The following is a 17,545-nucleotide window of genomic DNA, read 5'->3' on the forward strand; positions in this document are numbered from 1 at the left end:
CACTTTGGCCCGGCTGAATAAAATGAGCAGACTTATGCATTATTAGATTAATTGTGAATTTTAGAGCAAGAAGAAGATGGCGCTGCGCCGGCTTCACCTTGAGGACTCTCACGGGAATACACAATAAAATTATAAAGACAAAAAAAATGTCAACATGATGCTGACCCGGCTAGATCGCTGTAACAAATGGCGTCGTAAACAAATTAAATTAAAACCACAGCAGAGGGCAGAGGCGCGAGAGACGGGAGATAAACGCAGCGATGCAAGGACAACCGCAAAGGGCGTCGTAAAAACCACTCGCGCGCTAAAAGTTCACGTGCGCGACCGTGCGTCAGGGCCGACGATGGCAGGACCGACGTGACGGCGTGAGGATTTTATCCTGCACTTTTTGAGTAAATAAAAAGATGAAGCGAATATCGGGAGGATGGGATGAAATACTCGGCCCGGTCAAAGAGGCTCGTCTTTACGGAGCCCCGACACGCTACCGTCTGGTTTCCTTGGTTACCGAGACAACAAAAGAGGAATTTTCTCTGCGACCAAGATTCCGTCTGGCTAATAATGTTTGCTTCGAGAGCGGTTCGGCGCGCAGACGTCAGAATCGTCCGATCGACGCCGTGACCTACAAACCCCATTGGGCGGACGGAGGCGGCCCGCCCGGCCATCGCCATGACAAAAGGAAAACGGCGCAAAAGACATGGGGGAAGTTTTCGCACAGGTCGGCAAAGATGGCGGCGAAAAGCTTTATGGATATTACCCGAGGATGCGCGGTGTCGCCGCTGGGAAGGACCGGGACGCCTCGGCCTCCGTACGGCGGACGTCGATAGCGTGGGATGATAAAAACCCAGCCGTCGAGCCCGGCGACCTTGGATAATTATATCTTAAAGAAGCATCTGAGACACGACGACCGTGACCTATGAGGTAACGAGGATGAGGGGCCGGGGGCGGGGCTTGCACGGCGGGGCTCGCACGCTCCGTATCCCTCGGGGAGCTTTTACGAGGCGGCTGTGCGCTCCAAACGCCACAAACATCGCAATTAAGAAGAACAAAAACAAACCCTTTTCGGCTCGACACCGATAGACGCCCGACCGCTAACTACGCCACGTAAAGCGACCGGGCTGCATAATGAGCACGTTTGGACCTTTGGGTCTATATTGGGAAAAGCCGCGCCGGGAAGCGACCCTTTCACGCACGCGGCCACCAAGATGGACGAACCCGTGTTTAGAGACGCCGCCGCCGCGCGAGGCATTCATTCCCGGCCCGCGGTTTAAAGGATGGCGAATTCACTCTGAATTAACAGGCTCGCATAGCTGACGCTCCGCCAACCTTTTAAAGAACCCAAACCACTCCGAGATGCCCGATAGCACGGCGCGTCTAAAAGTAGGCCTCCTCGCTAACTAAAACTAGCATCCGCACTCAGCCGCCTCTTTAAGACTGCAGTTGCCGCACTGGTGAATTAGTCACAGTCTGACACACACAAAAAAAACATCCTCCATTTGGGCGGAGTGGCCGGAGTGTGTTTTCAATCTCTTTCATCCCATTTAAAAAGGAGATAACGCGCGGCGCTGTGTGACGAGAGCCAGAAGAAGCGTGGCTCATGAGATTACCTCCAAACGGGGCGCAATGACAGTTTAAATGATGGCGGCGCCTCTGACGTCACGCGGCCGGGACCGAACTGGATTTGACACCGAGGTGGCGCAGAAGGAAAAGGAAAAAGAGTCTCCGGGACGACCGGGACGACCGGGACGACCGGGACGCCTCTGCTTTGTGTCGCCTGCCGTGGCTGAAGGGATGCCGCGTGGAAACTTTGCCTTTCCTGCGCTGAAAAAGACACGATTGGCATTTTCCACGACGACCGACTTCATTTCACGGCCAAACGCTGGACATTTTGTGATAATTTCCAGACTATTAATAAATTGCATATTAATGAAGCAGCCGTGGGGGACGCACGTGACGCTCACGGCTTCCCGGATTTGTGCCGCCCGTCCTTGTTTTTACATAATTTTCACAAAAAAAAAAAAAAAAAATCTACGGGTTTTTAAAACTGATTTGACCAAAAAGCGTAAAATTAAAAGATGTCACCTCAGGCGGTGGAAAAATTGTCATTTCAACAGGGAATGATTCTTGGATTAATGGGGAATGAAGGTAATAGTCAGCTGATGATTCACATTAGGACTTCGGGCTTCGCGGCAGAGTGGAAAATCTTTTCTGAAAAATCATTTGATGCTATTTGTTTTTTTGCGGATTCCACAGCGCTTGGAGGTCGAGGGAAAAAAGCGTTTTCTGAGTGACAACGCTGTCATTTCTGCCTTCCCTTTGGCCTTACGAGTCCTCCCTGGGTGTCTGCATACGTCCTCGAGCCGCTCCGGGCCTGCCGAGCTGCACCCAGGCCACGTTTCGGCGAGGAAGCGGCGTTCCGTGGTCATGATACGACCCGGAGCAACCGGCGTCCGCCTGCTGAATGCAAACTGCAGCGTTATGATTACGACCATCGGGGCCAAAGAAGACCGACGTATGCCTGTAAGGCGACTTCCATCCTTGTACCGCCCCCTTCCCCCCGTCGTCATGGAAACTCGGGCAAAAAGTGAAATGCTTCTCAGCTGACTCGCGAACAAACTCCTTCCAGGCAAAAGGCCTACAGTTTTCTGTTTGAAAAGAACGGGAGTTCCTTCTCATCGGGTGAAAGCCTTTTCCTCGATCGGCCATCACTGACATCCTTGCCTGCTCGGCGGCCGCGAGGCCGAAGCCGCGGGGCCTCGTCACTGATGATCCCGGTGGCCGAAGCCGAAGGAGGCCGAGTTGTTCTGACACAGGACCAATAGTGACTCGGCTGTGAGCTGCGTCACAGCTCGCAGCGACAACACCCGGGCTTTTAGGAATACCCGCCTTCCAGGAATCCTACACATTTCCCGGGCAGATTATCGGCAACCAAGAAGTGGGGCGATGGAACAGACAGAAGCCCACAAAGGACCAGTTCCTCTGGAGATGCCAGGGATGGTTGTAAAGTCTACTGAAGTCAGCTTCTGCTGCACTCCTTTGGAAAGGGAACGGCAAAGAACTTGAGGAATCGCTGAACAGCATTGGCCAAACATGAGGCGAGTTCAAGCAGCCGCCGAACAAAGCTAGAAGGACTCGTGAGAACGGAGGAGTTCTTTTTAAACTTAAAAAAAAAAAAATGTTGAGAACGGGGTAAAGCGGGGGGAGCGACGGCCCACATCCCGAAACTATCGTATTAAACACAACCTTTTCTGTTCTTTGCCCGCAAATCGGATGAGTCTCGTTGCTGCATCTGGCAGGGGTGCCACGCAAATATGGCAACAAAGGTCCTTCTTGTTACAACAACGACAACAAAAAGCTAGTTGTCAAGATGTATCGATCACATATAGACTTTCCCCGCTGACAAAAAGGAAACGTCCTCCGGAATCGTGTGTTGTTTTTCTGCAATCGAAAGAAATCGACAAAAAGGTTCGGATGTTTCCTGCTTCCTGACAGAATCCACAAACTCGTGCCTCCATCGGCAAAGCGACCGTGCGTCCACCGAGAGGCCGGCAGTCCTCGGGGTCACGTCCGACCCGGAGAAGGCGTCCGGACGCCTCCGGACGCCTCTGGGCTTCACCCCGAAAGAGCCGGACCAAGAGGCCCGGAGAGGGAAGGCCGCCCCGGAGACCCCACCCTGGACACCGGCGCCGGAAGATGGAGGGACGATAAAGTGAACCGACGGCGCGTCAGCGAGCCACCGCGAGCTCAAGCTGAGCGCGGCGGTACCCTGGAATTTAATAAATCTACTTTCTTTTTCAAACTCATTGAATGGCGAGTCGTGGAATCGGGTCAGCCGAACACGCAGCCCTCCAGAGAGAACTACAATACACCACAGACACGGCGCTTTCTATTGAGTGGGGAAAGTGTGACCTGTTTGACACATTTTTTCTGCTCTGGTTGGCTCAAAGTGTCAACTCAATTATGTTAATCATCACCACGGCCTTACGATGGAAAACACAGAGGAGCGTGTGGGAGATTCACCTATTTAAATCAAGAGTACAAACCTCAGAGCTTCGAGGCTTTATCTCTCCGCCTAAAACTACCGGAAACCTAAAAGTGGACGTATGCGCCCGGCGGAGAGCCCCGGGAGGTCGGCAGGGATTCTGACGCTCTTGCTACGCAGCGGAAAATATGAAAAACACCAAAAGCCTAACGCAAAGGCCAGGATTGAAAGAAAAAAGACACGTTTAAAGTCCCTCCGTCATTCCCCAGTAAGACGTCTTGGTCTCGAGAAGCGACGAGCCGAAGGAAAAGATGTTTGGACTCAACCGTCGGACACGGCGCTCGTTTTGTCAAATACTTGAGGTGCATCTGTGGATGTACGCTGAAGCCTGGAACAAAATGTGGAGAAGGTTGAAGGCCTTTCAAGAACTCTTACTTCAGGTTCCCAAGAAGAGACATTCATTCATTCATTCATTCGCTGCTTATCCTGTGGTCGGTCAGGGAGGCCAGAGCTTCTGCCAATGCTCATTGGAGACATACAGCTGTTCAGTCTGTGGCTCACTGTTTTGGGCCACTGAGAGGAACCCCACCAGGAACCCCACCAGGAACCCCACCAGGAACCCCACCAGGAACCCCACCAGGAACCCCACCTGGAGGCTCCACAGAGAAAGACCCCCTTGTCAGAATCCAACCAGCAACCTTCTTGCTGTGAGGCGGAAGCTCTAAGCCACCGCACCACCGCTTGAGGTAATCATCTGGGCTGAGAGAGCCGAGTGACTTCCTCTTCCTCGCTGCTCCTAATGACAGACTCGGGGAAAAAGAGGAGGACGACGGACAAGTTGGAAGAGATTTCTAGGCTTCGGTCTGACCTCAGATGGAGGTGGAGGAGCTTTAACCCTTTCCTTGGTAGGAACCAGAACATTTGGTCTGGCAGAGAGGTGGCCAGAGAGACTATTCCATGTTCCAGCTTAATTATTTAATGACCTAAATATGTTTAGCGATGCCTCTGCAGCCAGCCGGGGACCCGGCTTTCGTTAAGAGTGGGCCATATCCTCCGTCGGGCCGCTTGTGAATTATTCCTCAGGAAAGAAGGGAGGGTGTGGACGTCGCAGTGCTTCCGCTCACTTGAAACCCAAGATTATGAATCACAGACAAGTATGAGAAATGGCGAGGGATGGAAACCGTCAGATTGACGCATCCATACCGTCACGGCATCAGAGAAGAAGAAACAAGCGTCTGGAAAAACAGAAGCGAGATAGTAGATAGTGTGAGTGGGATCTGCTGCGGTTCAAACCCCGAGACCCTCGTACATCCGTCAACTACTGACCGCCGATGGGACCCTTTCGCAAATATTCTGCCGGATGGCCGGACTTCCGGATCGAACCTTGTATCCGCGATCGCGTTCTTTCGGTCTTCGCCGCCCACAGCTCGTGAGGCGAACTCGGGAACGTGGATCGACCGGTTCGTCGCGGATCGAACGGAGACAAAGATTTGTTTCAAATGCTGAAGACGGCCTTTGTTTGCCCGGCTAGCCGGACCCCCACTCCCATTTACGGGCCATACATGTATGCTCAGACTGAGAGGCCCCTTGGATTGACCGGATGGGACTCTATCAGCTCCTCGAAAGCCCGAATATCCGGAGCGCGTCATTATCGGGCCGCGGGCGGCAGGGAGAAGATTAACGCCGGCGTGACGGAGGGTGTAATTTGGCTGATGTTTGGCCCGGTCGAGTCACGGGCCTCTCCTGCAAAGCAAACTATCAGATGCAATAAAGCAGGTGACTGTTTCTGGCAGACAAACACAACACTCGCCACTTTGATTTATTTAGGGCGGAGGATCAAGAGGAAGCCTCGCGGCCGGCCAGCCACCGAGTATCTTAGTTTTAGAGCCGCGGATTTATTCCAAGCGCGCTACGTGACTGTCGGCACGACAACGCAAAGCTCTCTGATCTCCATAACCATCTCCGTCGGCCGGGGTAGACCGAAAATAAACTGCAACGCTTGCCATTTTCTAACGGGGGACGACGGCGCCGTACAAGCTCATTTTCTCGACGGAGCAGAAGTAAATACGGCCCCATTCAGACTGACGAATATGTCCTGTATATGTACTGCTTTATAGTTTGCGTCCTTTTCCAGGGTCGTACATATGATACTGTTTAGCCAAGCAAGACCTTAATAGTACGCTTGATGATCAGCTGCCCTTCATAATGGCAGACCGGGCGACCGGGGCTCCCGCCGCCCGTCCTTCACACCGTCCCGCCGAGGATTTCTGTGAGTCACCCGGCCAGACGTTACGGTAAATATCAGGTTTCTACGTGAGTCATCTCCGCCCGCTCCTCCCTGTATTTACTGTACATGGCGTTCCCCGACACCGGTCTTCGCTCCTTTCCCGCCCCCTCGCTTCGTCGTATTTAAGGACGTTATTAGCTTCACCTACTTTATCCGCCCGGTTTCAAAAGAAAGCCGGCGTCTGAATCCATCCGTGTTCCCGCTCGCGTCTGAGCGGCGAAAGAAGTGGGAGGAGGAAGCCTCGGATGGATTTGACACTTGGGCAAATTGATAGCGGGAACATCCACACTTCCACCTTCATCAGGGGTCTGCTCTGTTCTGGGGATGGGGGGGGGGGGGAGACGCCGGAAAACCGCTGAAGCCCAAGCTTTGTCGCGACATCCAGCAGCAGGAGCGTGTTGAATAAACACGTCTTGACGGTTCACCATCATTGAAGCTTAGGCGTACCATGTGGGGCGCAGGGGGCGCAGGGCCGTTGGACGATTGCCTTGAGGTTTAGATGGTAAACAGCTGCTCTGAGTTCATCAGAAAGTATTTACATGCAAAGCGCCGATGGAAAAATCCTGCTTCTGTGAGACGGCTTGGATTGAAGCCATCTCAAAGACGGCTTGTGAGTCACTGGCGTTGGCGAGAAGTTGGCTTAGCGCGTTCTAAGATGTGGTAAACCGAGGACACTCCTTCCACCCTGGACCACACTGACTAATATTATGGCGATTACAACGTCTGGGCCGCCACGCGACCCCCCGTCCTCATCACATTTGCTCATCTGCTCATTTTCACGTCCCTTCTCGCCTTTCGATGGCTTCCTTGCCATCGGTCCAAACACCCAGTCCCGTTGTTTAAACGCCGACTTTCCTACTTCAGGGTTCTGACGTGTAAAATGCCCGATTTGACCGGTTCCACCTCCGAGTCGCGGGTCGTGTTTACAAGCCTGCCTAAAAAATGACAACGATCCGAGCCATTCGTTGCGACATTGTGTGAAAAACGGCATCGCTCGAGTCGAGACGGACCGAACATTTGATACGTCTTCCAAATACTTTAGCTCGGTTTCCATGTAATTATTTGACGGGGGGCCGGGGGTTGGAACACTGTGTAAATACCACTGAATTTCATGACGTCTCACACCCCTGCACTCACAGACCTCGACTCTAAGACGGGTTTGTTTGCTCTCGTCGCAACTCCGACGCCCGTAATCGGTTTCTCTGGCCGCGTTTTCTGCAGCAACGGCCGACAGAGGTTTATTTGTTCGCTCTGGTCAAGCGGAGCGTTGATACAAACTCACAGTCATTCTCATGCTCCGAGTCTCCGTGAAATACCAGACCCCGCCGGGACTGAAATGTCTCACTTCCCGGGACTCCCACGTCCTCGCATTGTTGCGAGCGCATTCATGCGATCCGCTTAACTTTCTTTCCAGCTCCCGTCCGGGAACGTTGCCTGGTCGCCGTCGGCCCCGGATAGTTTGCATTGAAAACACGCCTGTTTGTGTTTGTTACAAAGAAGCCGTTCTCTGCGGACTCGCCCAAGTCTGGGGAGGATGTTTGCATCGTACGGGGAGGCTGAGCCAATTCCCTCCATGCGCTGAGAAATTTCACTTGTTTGTTTTAGAAAAGCTCCGCACAGATCTTGACAGGGGCTACACTTGGGACAATAAGCCGTTTCGGAAAGTGTTTTTTTTTCCCCCCAAATCCCAACGGATCCCGTAATGACACCGGCTCCCCGTCTTCCAACAACATGAAAATAATACTTTGGTAAAAATCGTGTTGTCGCATCTCTAAAACGAACGCCCGTCCCTTCAGGTCGGAACACGGAAACAGCCGTGACCTATCGGGATGCGTCCAATGCAAATCCCTAAAGACTCCTATTTAACCGAGAACCATCGAATTCGGTGGCGGCGGCGGCGGACGCACTTAACACACTTAACATTTATGATGTTTGATGAGACGCAAAGTGGCAAACTGGCACAATTGAGATCCGGCGTGCAACAGACGGCAGGACGTTCCCCGATGATGTTTTCGTGTCTCTCGCTCCACTTCTTGTTCCAGAAGATATTCTTGTCAGGAGTCAGTTGCTGCCCCTCCTTATCTCCCAAGGCCTCGGCGCGCTCCGCCAGAAATGTGTTCTCGCGCCCAGGGCCGTTCCTCCCCGGCCCTGACGTTTCCTTCTCGAGCGTCGAGCCCCGGGAGGCGGGTCCTCTTAGGCTCCGCCCACCACGCCACAAGTAACATCGGGGGGATTTGACAGAAAATGGCGATGCGGCGACAGCACGGGGACACCGGCGGGAACAGGGCGGCGCCATGTTCTGCGCCAGAAGCTCTGCTCTGTGCGCAACATCGCCAGACGTTCTCCTGTCCAGCGGAGAAGAACCTGGATGCTTCTCCGCATGAACCACATTTCTGATGCATCACAGAAGAGCCGTTAAGGGCCGAGGCGGCAGCGACGGAGGCGTGAGCGCGGCGCCTCAGACCTCAGGGCGCCACGAACCAAGGCTTGAGCAACGTTTAAACGCTGACTTATTAACAGCGCGGCGAGCCACCTTTGTTCGCTCGCCATCACTGTGAACGGGATACTGCCGTCACGGCCACCAGGGACCCGCCGCCCCGTCACGGGTCGCCTCGTCTGTTTCTGACGTGAAATGGATAAAACAACACGCAAATCTCACGACCCCTTGAACTCTTTAGCAACGTGTTCGGTCTCCTTTCTCTTTTCCGAGGGTTAAATGTTAAGAGTTAAATCCGTGATCTCGTCTCGCGTCGGTTCGACCGATTTAATTTCCTGATCTCCGGCTCCTGATCCCCATAAAGAACCTCGGGTTAAAAACCCAGCGGGTTTAAATTATTTAAGCGCCCAGTTGATTTACGGCTCTGTCGGCTGCAGTCGATGTTCCGGCCTGCCGGCGCCGCCCGGCCGGTGGACGCACCAGAAACCTATTCGGTTGGCCGTCGCGCACGATACCGAAGGGATGGAGGCGCGAGCGAGCGAGCCCGGCTCCGGCCGCCGCCGCAAGAAGACCCGCTCATGCTACGGACTGAATTCCACTTGAAATGCGGGGCTCTGGAGGTCTTTCATCACCATCTGTTCCTTTTTACCGCCGTCTAGGAGCGCTCTTGTCGTTCCATATCCGAGCTAAAACGGCCACGATGCGATAAATCATTCACGCTTCGGTGTAATGGAGTTGTAGAGAGTTTGTTCCAGCGCTTGACGTGCCGCCGCTAATGAGAGGCTTTTCGGAAAAAGCTGCCAGTCCACTTCCCCTTTCTGGGGCGGCGTGGAGATTTTTCCCCGGCGCTAAAGCGTGCCGGCGCGCAAAAGACCGGCCCGCATTAATTCAGCCGGCGGAAGCGTAAGGAAACACTTTTCCCCATTAGTTTGTCTCCCAGGGACTTCGGCGAACCGACACCGCTTGCAAGTCCGGGTCAGTTCGCCGAAGTACGTGGGAAGAAAAAAATGAAATCAAAAGCAGATTTTAACGTGAGCAGGGTCACGCAGAGGAGAGCCTTCAAGGGAAGAGAAGATCTGGCACCCGTGCAGAAGCTGGACTCACCAGGACCCGGTTCTCCGTCTTGTCTCCCTTGATCTCCGCTTTGACCCTCTTCCTCAGCGACAGCTTCACCTTCCTCCCCACCGCCTCCCTCACGCTTTCTGCAAAGAGGCGGGAGAGAACAGACGTTTCAACAGAGTCTCTTCCTCACAAATCAAGAGGGATCGTGAGAAAATCCAGGACCGGTCGCTGTTTATCTGAGTTTGCGAGCACATGAAAGGCTTTCCACGTCCACAGATTTACCACTTTAACGGAATCAGAGGCCGATTTCATTGTGTCAAATCCGCCGCGGTGGGAAATACAACGGTTCCCCACTTTGAGACTCTGTGAAAACGCTCGCAGATCAGATCTCGCTCACAACAGTTTCATGAATTCATTATCTAGACGGCTTATTGTCCGGAGCCGGGCGAGAGGCTGGTTCGCCGGTCGAGCCTCATACAGAGACGAACCGCTATCGGCCCTCTTGTTCCGACGGCAGAGTATATATGAACTTTTTGTCTGAGGCTAGCCAGCAGGCTAACCAGCAGGCTAACCAGCAGGCTAGCCAGCAGGCTAACCAGCAGGCTAACCAGCAGGCTAACCAGCAGGCTAACCACCGGCAGCTCCGGTTAAAGCGAAAGCTTCCTCTCCGAGGCCGTGAGCCGCCGGCAGGAGTCGGTGTGAGAGGAATACGCACTTTGGCCTCCAAGATGGACGCCGCCGCAGCGGACGAACACGCCATCCGAGGCGTCGGCCGCCCCGGGACGCTACGACCCGCGCTTATATTTGGGAAATGGAAGATTTTAGGTGGAAGGACACCGGAGTGCTCTGTGTTTGAACACATTAGGAAACATCCTTCACCCACTCTCACAACCCCGCCTTTGACCACCTAGTGCTTTTGTTGAATTTCAACATCACAACATGGTCTTCTTCTTCTTCCTCCTCCTCCTCCTTCTTCTCCTTCTTCTGTGAATCAGCCTCCTCCATCTGAGCCCATTCTCTGTCTCCTCCTCTCTCACACAAACTAACTCCATATCTTCTTTCACTGCGTCCATAAAACTTCTCTGGTCTTCTTCCTGGAGCTCCTCCCTGGCAGCTCCGACTCCAGCATCCTTCTACGGACACATTCGCCTTCCCTCGTCCCACACGCCCGGCCGTCTCGCTCTGGATCTCCGACCTTCTCACCAAAACATCGAGCACGACGGACTCATTCCTGCTCCTCTCCATCCCGGTCGCTCCCAAAGAGAACCTCGACATCTCGGTCTCCGGGACCTCCGGCTCGGCCTCCCGTCTTTCCTCGACGGCGACAAACCCCTTTTCGACGACCCCCCGAATCTCTGCGATGGTGCGCCGGCCCGACGCTGGCGGCCGGAGAAGGTAAACACACGGCCGGAGAAGGTAAACACACGGCGGCGGTCGCAGGCTTGGATCGGCCGCTGCTTGGAGAGCAGAAGTGGGTCAGACGCCTCTCCGAGCTGCTCTGAAGCAGGAACACACCACGCAACCGCCGCCGCAGCCCGAGCCCTCATGAATCAGGGATTCTGCACGAGTGTGTGTGTGTGTGTGTGTGTGTGTGTGTGTCTGCATGCATATTCTCGCCTACAGGCCTCCTGAAACCATCATCAGATCAAAGGGAGCCAATAACAGGAGAAAGTGCTGGGCTGGAGGTGGAGTTGGACCTGGAGCTGGAACTCGAGGTGGAGCTGGAGGTGGAGGTGGATCCATCTGGCTATGAACTTCAGCTGGGTTCCTCGGGTCGGGTCTCGTCCCTGCTTTGACGGTGCTGACAGATGTTTGGGTTGTGGATCTCCGTCCTCCAGGATCTTCCTCACTCTGCGTCTCCACGGACGAGGTGACGTTCTTCTTCTGCTTGCAGCTGCTCCCCTCAGGGGTTTTCACAGCCGATCGCCCGCCTCGGTCTGACCTTCTCCCTCTTCCCCTCCATCCGTCAACCTCCTCCGATCTTCTTCCTGCCTGGCAGTTCCCGCTCAGACACCCGAACATCTCAGAGTGACTTTATCTCCGGAACATCTAACGTGACGGCTCCTTCCCGATCCTCTCCATCCTCCTGGCTCCCGAAGAGGAAGCTCCGCCTCCTGTCTTCTCCTCGCCGTCTGCAAACCAGACGTCCTGGTTGTTCCTCACCTTTCCGTTCCCTCTCTCTCCACCTTCTCCATCACCCTGGACTGGTGAGCTGCATCAGTTGCTATGATATTATCTTTGAATTCCCATGTAATTCTAATATTTTCTTCTTTTTTTTTTTAGGAAATAATCTGTTGCTCCGGAAACAGTTTGATGGTTTGAATCCACTTCCTGTGTACACGGTCTGATTTTACTGTAGGTATTTTCCGCCCGTGCAGTTGTTGCGCCGCTCCCAGGGAGACGCCCGGGAAATAAATAGAAATACAACTTTGGATTTTCAAACGAAAAGAACGAATTCATTCCCGTCGGGTAGAAACGGGCAAAAAACCCAAAATAGACGAGAGCGAGACCCGTCCGGATGGAGACGTCACATGATCGTGGAGAAATGATCGATTTCATCCCGGCGTGTTGAGGCTTCACCTCCCACATCCGTGTACTTTGCCCGCCGCTCATTTCCTGACCCTTTTCCTGGTGTTTCTCGTCCGGGGGCCGGCAGGCGTCCTTCTAGTGCACATGGAATTTCAAAAAGCCATCAGGATTGACTCGGGATGGATCTTGGGATCCCGGCGCCCGATGGGAGCGAGGATCTTATTCTGTCTATCGCTGAACAACTCCAAATCTGTCGGAACGGTTCTTTTGCGTGCACGGCCTGCGGAAACGCCTCACGCTCGCGTTCTTTATCCCGCCACGCCACCTGACACGCCGACCCGGAGGTGAGGGGAGAAAACAGGACCGCTCCGATTGGATGTCCGACCGACTTCTTTGGAGAGCTTTGGAAACCAAGGCGCGTCGAGGCCGACGGCTTGAACGGTCGTCCACGTTCCTACTGAGCCGTCGGAAACCCGCCGCCGTCGATATCTCACGAAAAACGGAAGGAGGTGGAAAAGAGCTTGTACAATGCACAGTAGAAAGTCAGGAGCGGAGGAGGCCAAGTGCACGGAAAATAGTCCAAAAAAAACAGCAAAGAGCCTCCAGACTGAAGTCATGACCGCTCACGTGCACAACTGTGCGGGCTTTCCTCCCCAGATGCAGCTCCATGTGGCTTCGCAGCTTTCAAATGTATTTTCTTTCCACAGGACGCCTCCGCTCTGCGGCTGGAGGGTCAGAGCGGGTCCTCCTGCGGGTCCTCCTGCGGGTCCTCCTGCGGGTCCTCCTGACATCCGCGGGTTTGTGCGTGACACTATTGTCTACGGCCGCGGGCACAAAGCGTGCGTCTGAGCCGCGCGGAGGGGATTCCATATGTTTTACACACACACACACACACACACACACACAAACACAAACACACACACACACACACACACACACACACACACACACACACACACACACACACACACACACGGGGGGGGTGGTGGTGGGGGTTCAGTCTGGACACATGGCCTCACATGCAATCCGTGCGCGTCCTTACCCAGAAGCTCCTTGGGGACCTCCGACGCCTCCTCGCTCATCTTGCAGACGCCGAATGTCCCGTGGAAACGACGAGCGTGGGTCTGCCGAGGAGCCTCGCAGGGTTCCGGAGGAAGAGAAAGGGATAGAGAGAGAAAGAGAGAGAGAGAGAAAAAGAGAGAGAGAGAGAGAGAGAGAAAGAAAGAGAGAGAGAGAAAGAAAGAGAGAGGGAGGGAAGTGTCAGGTGGCGCCGGTTACATGCTCCTCTCCTCCCGCGGCGTCCGGACAATGTATCCGCGTTTGTCTGCGAGCATCTCCCGGTGCGGCGTCTAAAGGCTGCGGCTTGGAAGGAGCTGGAGGAGGTGGAGGAGGAGGAGGAGGAGCAGCACCACGCCGGGAACCGGGCAGACGCTCCGCTCCACGGGAATGAAAGGAGCGGCGATCGCGGACATCCTCTCCGGCCGTGGCCCCACCGGAAAGCTGTCGTCGCCTCGGCTGTAGCCAATGGTGGAGAGCGGAGCCCCTCCCCGCTCGGTGATGCGACGGCGGCGGGAGCGGAGCGGCGTGGCGTGGCGTGGCGTGGCGTGGAGGGGGAGGAGGGGGAGGAGGCTGCAGGCCGGCGGCGTTCGGGCTGGGAAACAGCGCCCTCTAGCGGCGGCTCGGGTGTATCACAGGCCGCCTCCGTCAATCCGTCGATCCAAAGAGGAAACGGGAACGCAAACCGTGCGCGTTGATTTGTGTAACAAACCGCAACTCCTGCTTCTATTTAGGCGGGTCAGCGAAATCAATACTTCTCCATTTTAAGTCGTTTTGGATGATGGCGTTTGAAATAGTCGAGTGACATCTAGTGGTTCTTTGATTGTATCGCAGCATCGCTGCAGGTTTGATTTGGATTTTGCAAATGAAAACCAAGTGTTGTATCACAACTTTTTGAGCATTTTTATTTGTCAGTGCTACCCATCAAAACTGTCAGGGTCAATGCTGAGGTCAGTTGGCTGAGTTACAGGCGAGGCTCTGCCGCTCCAGCCTCTGCAGTCTCTTCGCCATCTTTCTGGCCGTGGAGTAAAGACGTGAAGCTCTCAACATCACCGGCAGGTTCTTCAGCTCCTCTACGGAGGCTTGAAGCGCCCACGTCTTCATTTGGTCCAGGAGAGAATCCCTCTCTTGGCTCACGTCGCCGGCGAACCTCTCCACCGAGTTACGGACGTTTCTGTTGGAAGGAGAGGTTGGTTATCGAGGGACTGAGCAAAGAGGTCGCGATGGACTCTGGTGGACTCACCTTTGCACAAATCTTCTCATTTTGGACACGCTCATCCTGTAGGCGGTGAAGAGCCGTGAGACATACGTCCCGAGCAGCTTACCTGTGGAAGAATCGGCAGCGGCCATTAAAAGCGACGCTCCCGTCTCGCGCCGCGCTATTGGTGCAGAACCGTGACTCGTACCTCCGTTCCGAAGGTCCCGGCAGGATCCGCACAGCGGGCCGTGGAAGGCCGAGCCGGGGAGCAGCTGCAGCAGCCCCGGCGTGCACGGCCGGTGTTTGACGCACGGCTCCAGCGCCGAGGTAGAGTTGGAGAAGTATCCTCGGGGACACATTTCACACACGGTATTGTTGCGTGACGTTCCTTCAGAGGACCAAAGAGGACAGTTAGTATTTTCTCTGGCGCGTCCGGGTGGATGCTGGATTGCGACCGGCGATTGGACGGCCTACCTTTGGTCAGGACGCCGTATCCGGGCTGGCACTCCGTGTGCCGGAAGCAGAAGTCGTAGTTGGAGTAGAAGCCCTCTTTGCAGCGGCACACGCGGTTGTTGAGCGGCGAGCACTCGGCCTCCAACTCCTCCTGCGCCGCGCAGAAGTTGTTGCAGTACAGGCACGCCGGCAGGAAGTTCCACAGCTCGGTGTAGTGGTCGCTCCCGCAAGGCTTGCACTCGGTGGGCGCGCTGGCGGTGCAGTGCCGCACCATGTGCGTCCCCGGGGGGCATTTGTCACAGCGGAGCGTTTGTGACGTGCGCGGGTCCACGTGCTCGTACGTCGGCGCGGATCCCGCCGCCGAGGCGCCGCCGAGGACGCCGCAGAGCACCAGGAGTGGAGGCAAGAAGCGCTGAGAGGAAACAGAAAACAGAGATTTGAGATTCTGACGGTGAGTCGTCTTTGTGCTGTTTGCGTAACAGCGGTGACACATCATACAACCGCACTTCGCTCGCAACCATGGCTGTTCACATCCCTCCAGTTTTGCGTATCTTTTGTCAAAAATAGCAGTCTATGCAAACCTCAGGCGCCTTAACTTTCTGGCAACTGTCAAATTTCAGTTTCAACCACAGCGCCCCCCTGTGGTGAGGCCGGGCATCGCAGTCCATCGTTATACTTCCTGAGAAACTCAGAAACTCTCTAGAAATCCATATTACTTTTTTCTTAAGGGTCAAATGTATTCAATCCTCGAGGTGGCGGGCTGATATTGAACATCCAAACAGCCATGATAACCATCGCTAGAGCTCAACCTGAACTGTCAGAGACCAAACCCTCCACACATGACTTTTGAAAGTCGGCAAGATGCTCCCACCTATCGCAGCGTCTGACCCCATGATAGACCTTCAACGCTTTTTCTGCTCCTCTATATTGATCATGAAAAGAAAATACCCCTACAGAGACAACCTGGGCGCCAGTCAATGTCTTATTTACCTGTAGAAAAAGGTATTTTATGGTCACATTCAGCTTTACATGCACCACAACATGGGTGAAATTTGACCCGTGCCCTGGACCCACCATGGATAAACCATGGTTAGAAGGCAGCAGCAGTGGTGGTTAGCGTAGGAATTAGGATCTGGGTTAGGATTAGGGGTTCAGGGTCTTGCTCATCGCAGGACTCGAATCAGGAACGTTTGGTTCCAGGACGACACCTGGAACCCCCTGAGCCACACCACACATTTTGATAGGTTAGTGCTACACTTAATAGCGGATTTGGGGAAAATGATCACCTTTCAATTTAGTGAAAGAATCTACAATAACAATGAGAATAATGATAAAGTATCTTTATGGAAAAAAATGTCAAAGTTTGCCCTTGAGCTAATTACGCGTCAGACTGCCGGTTCAGTATTTTAGACTTCACTAGCACCGTACTTGTCTCTGTCACCTGGCTGTTTTTTTTCTCCGAATGTCACGCAGAGATCTTACCATTCTGCTGATGTGTACGTCGCCGCGCTGGTCGCTGAGGTTCTGTCTGGAGGCGCAGCTTCACTTCCTATATAGTGAGACCTGGGACGCGTGGGCGACAAACCTCATATTGAAATACCAATAATATATGTCATGGTAACTATATATGTAGGCTAAACGTACAACTTGCGGTAAAGATTAGGAAATGAATGTCTTTCACAAAAAAAATGAATTTATTGGAATCAAGACCACTTGATAAAATGATCAATTACTTTTTTACTTCTGCATCAGCGGAAAACGCTGATGGTGAAAGCTGCTCATCATGTGTGTATTTTTCTATTTCAGCATTAATCGCTTATTTTCCCTCACATTTTGTGACACAGCACATTTCCATCTTTAAGAAAAAACATATCGTTAAATGCTTCATTTATGTGATAAATGATGCACTTACAAAAAAACACAACCAAAAAATTGAAATCTGATCAATTTCACACAGAATTTTCAAGATGATTATAATCAGTATGACGTCAAAGTCTTCCGGGTTGAAACATCCTGTTGAAAATCTCAGTTTTTTGACACCGTAGCTGATGATGATGTTTAAACTTTTGTGGCCTGTTTACAGAAGACGCCAACCTCATCAACTTACACGTTGAAATGTCACAGGCTTGTATTCAAACCCTCCATGTCCGCAGCTCCTGGACCAGCGCTGTCTTCTCCACAGCAGCCACCCTGTGGACTGAGGGCACCTTAGCGTCCATCACTCTGGAGGGCAGATGTGCAGGACCGTCCCTGCGTGCACAACAAGCGGAACAGACAATGAAAAAACAAATAAAACTTTAATAAACATGCCTGTTTAAACCGGTCTGGTAAAAGCATCACAGCATCTCATCTCACCTTCAGTCTGGCTGTGCATCATTTTGCTCTGGTTGCTTGTTTATCTATTTAGTTATCGACCGTCTTGCTTTATTCGTTTTATTTCCTTCCGTGTGCAGCAACTTGAGTCATTAGATGTCAAAATTAGTGTTTCCGGCTCTGATAACGACATGCTAACGTGTGTTAGCATGGCTAACAACATTAGCCTAT

At 53.4% G+C, this 17,545-nt stretch overlaps 2 protein-coding genes across 5 annotated transcripts in view; both read right to left on the reverse strand.

Annotated features, from left to right (window-relative positions):
• The window catches only part of LOC147229170 (F-actin-uncapping protein LRRC16A-like), a 55,877-nt gene extending 42,367 nt beyond the window's left edge, over nt 1–13,510 (reverse strand). For all 4 annotated transcript variants that reach the window (XM_086156005.1, XM_086156003.1, XM_086156002.1 and 1 more), the window contains exons 1-2: nt 13,337–13,510; nt 9,808–9,905 (exon numbers count right to left, since the gene is read on the reverse strand). In XM_086156005.1, the coding sequence (XP_086012131.1) occupies nt 9,808–9,905; nt 13,337–13,376 (138 nt within the window). In that variant the 5' untranslated portion in view covers nt 13,377–13,510. The remainder of the gene's footprint in view (nt 1–9,807; nt 9,906–13,336) is intronic.
• A 515-nt stretch (nt 13,511–14,025) lies between these two features.
• On the reverse strand, nt 14,026–16,504 carry LOC147229171 (tumor necrosis factor receptor superfamily member 11B-like). Its single transcript, XM_086155819.1, has 5 exons — nt 16,484–16,504; nt 15,023–15,413; nt 14,757–14,936; nt 14,594–14,675; nt 14,026–14,524 (listed from the first exon to the last, which is right to left on the reverse strand). The coding sequence occupies exons 1-5, from the start codon at nt 16,484–16,486 to the stop codon at nt 14,302–14,304; spliced, it is 879 nt and encodes a 292-aa protein (XP_086011945.1). The 5' UTR covers nt 16,487–16,504; the 3' UTR covers nt 14,026–14,301.
• Between the last annotated feature and the right edge of the window lie 1,041 nt (nt 16,505–17,545).

The sequence above is a fragment of the Fistularia commersonii genome, chromosome 11 (assembly GCF_037954325.1).
Source record: "Fistularia commersonii isolate RoL2024-O1a breed Wild chromosome 11, RoL_Fcom_v1.0, whole genome shotgun sequence".
NCBI lineage: Eukaryota > Metazoa > Chordata > Actinopteri > Syngnathiformes > Fistulariidae > Fistularia > Fistularia commersonii.

What these genes read in the sequence shown, in the direction of transcription:
- LOC147229171 (XM_086155819.1), bottom strand. An exon ending in ATACGGCGTCCTGACCAAAG is followed by an intron (nt 14,937 to 15,022) that starts GTAGGCCGTCCA and finishes GGTCCTCTGAAG; the next exon opens with GAACGTCACGCAACAATACC. An exon ending in CCGGGACCTTCGGAACGGAG is followed by an intron (nt 14,676 to 14,756) that starts GTACGAGTCACG and finishes ATTCTTCCACAG; the next exon opens with GTAAGCTGCTCGGGACGTAT.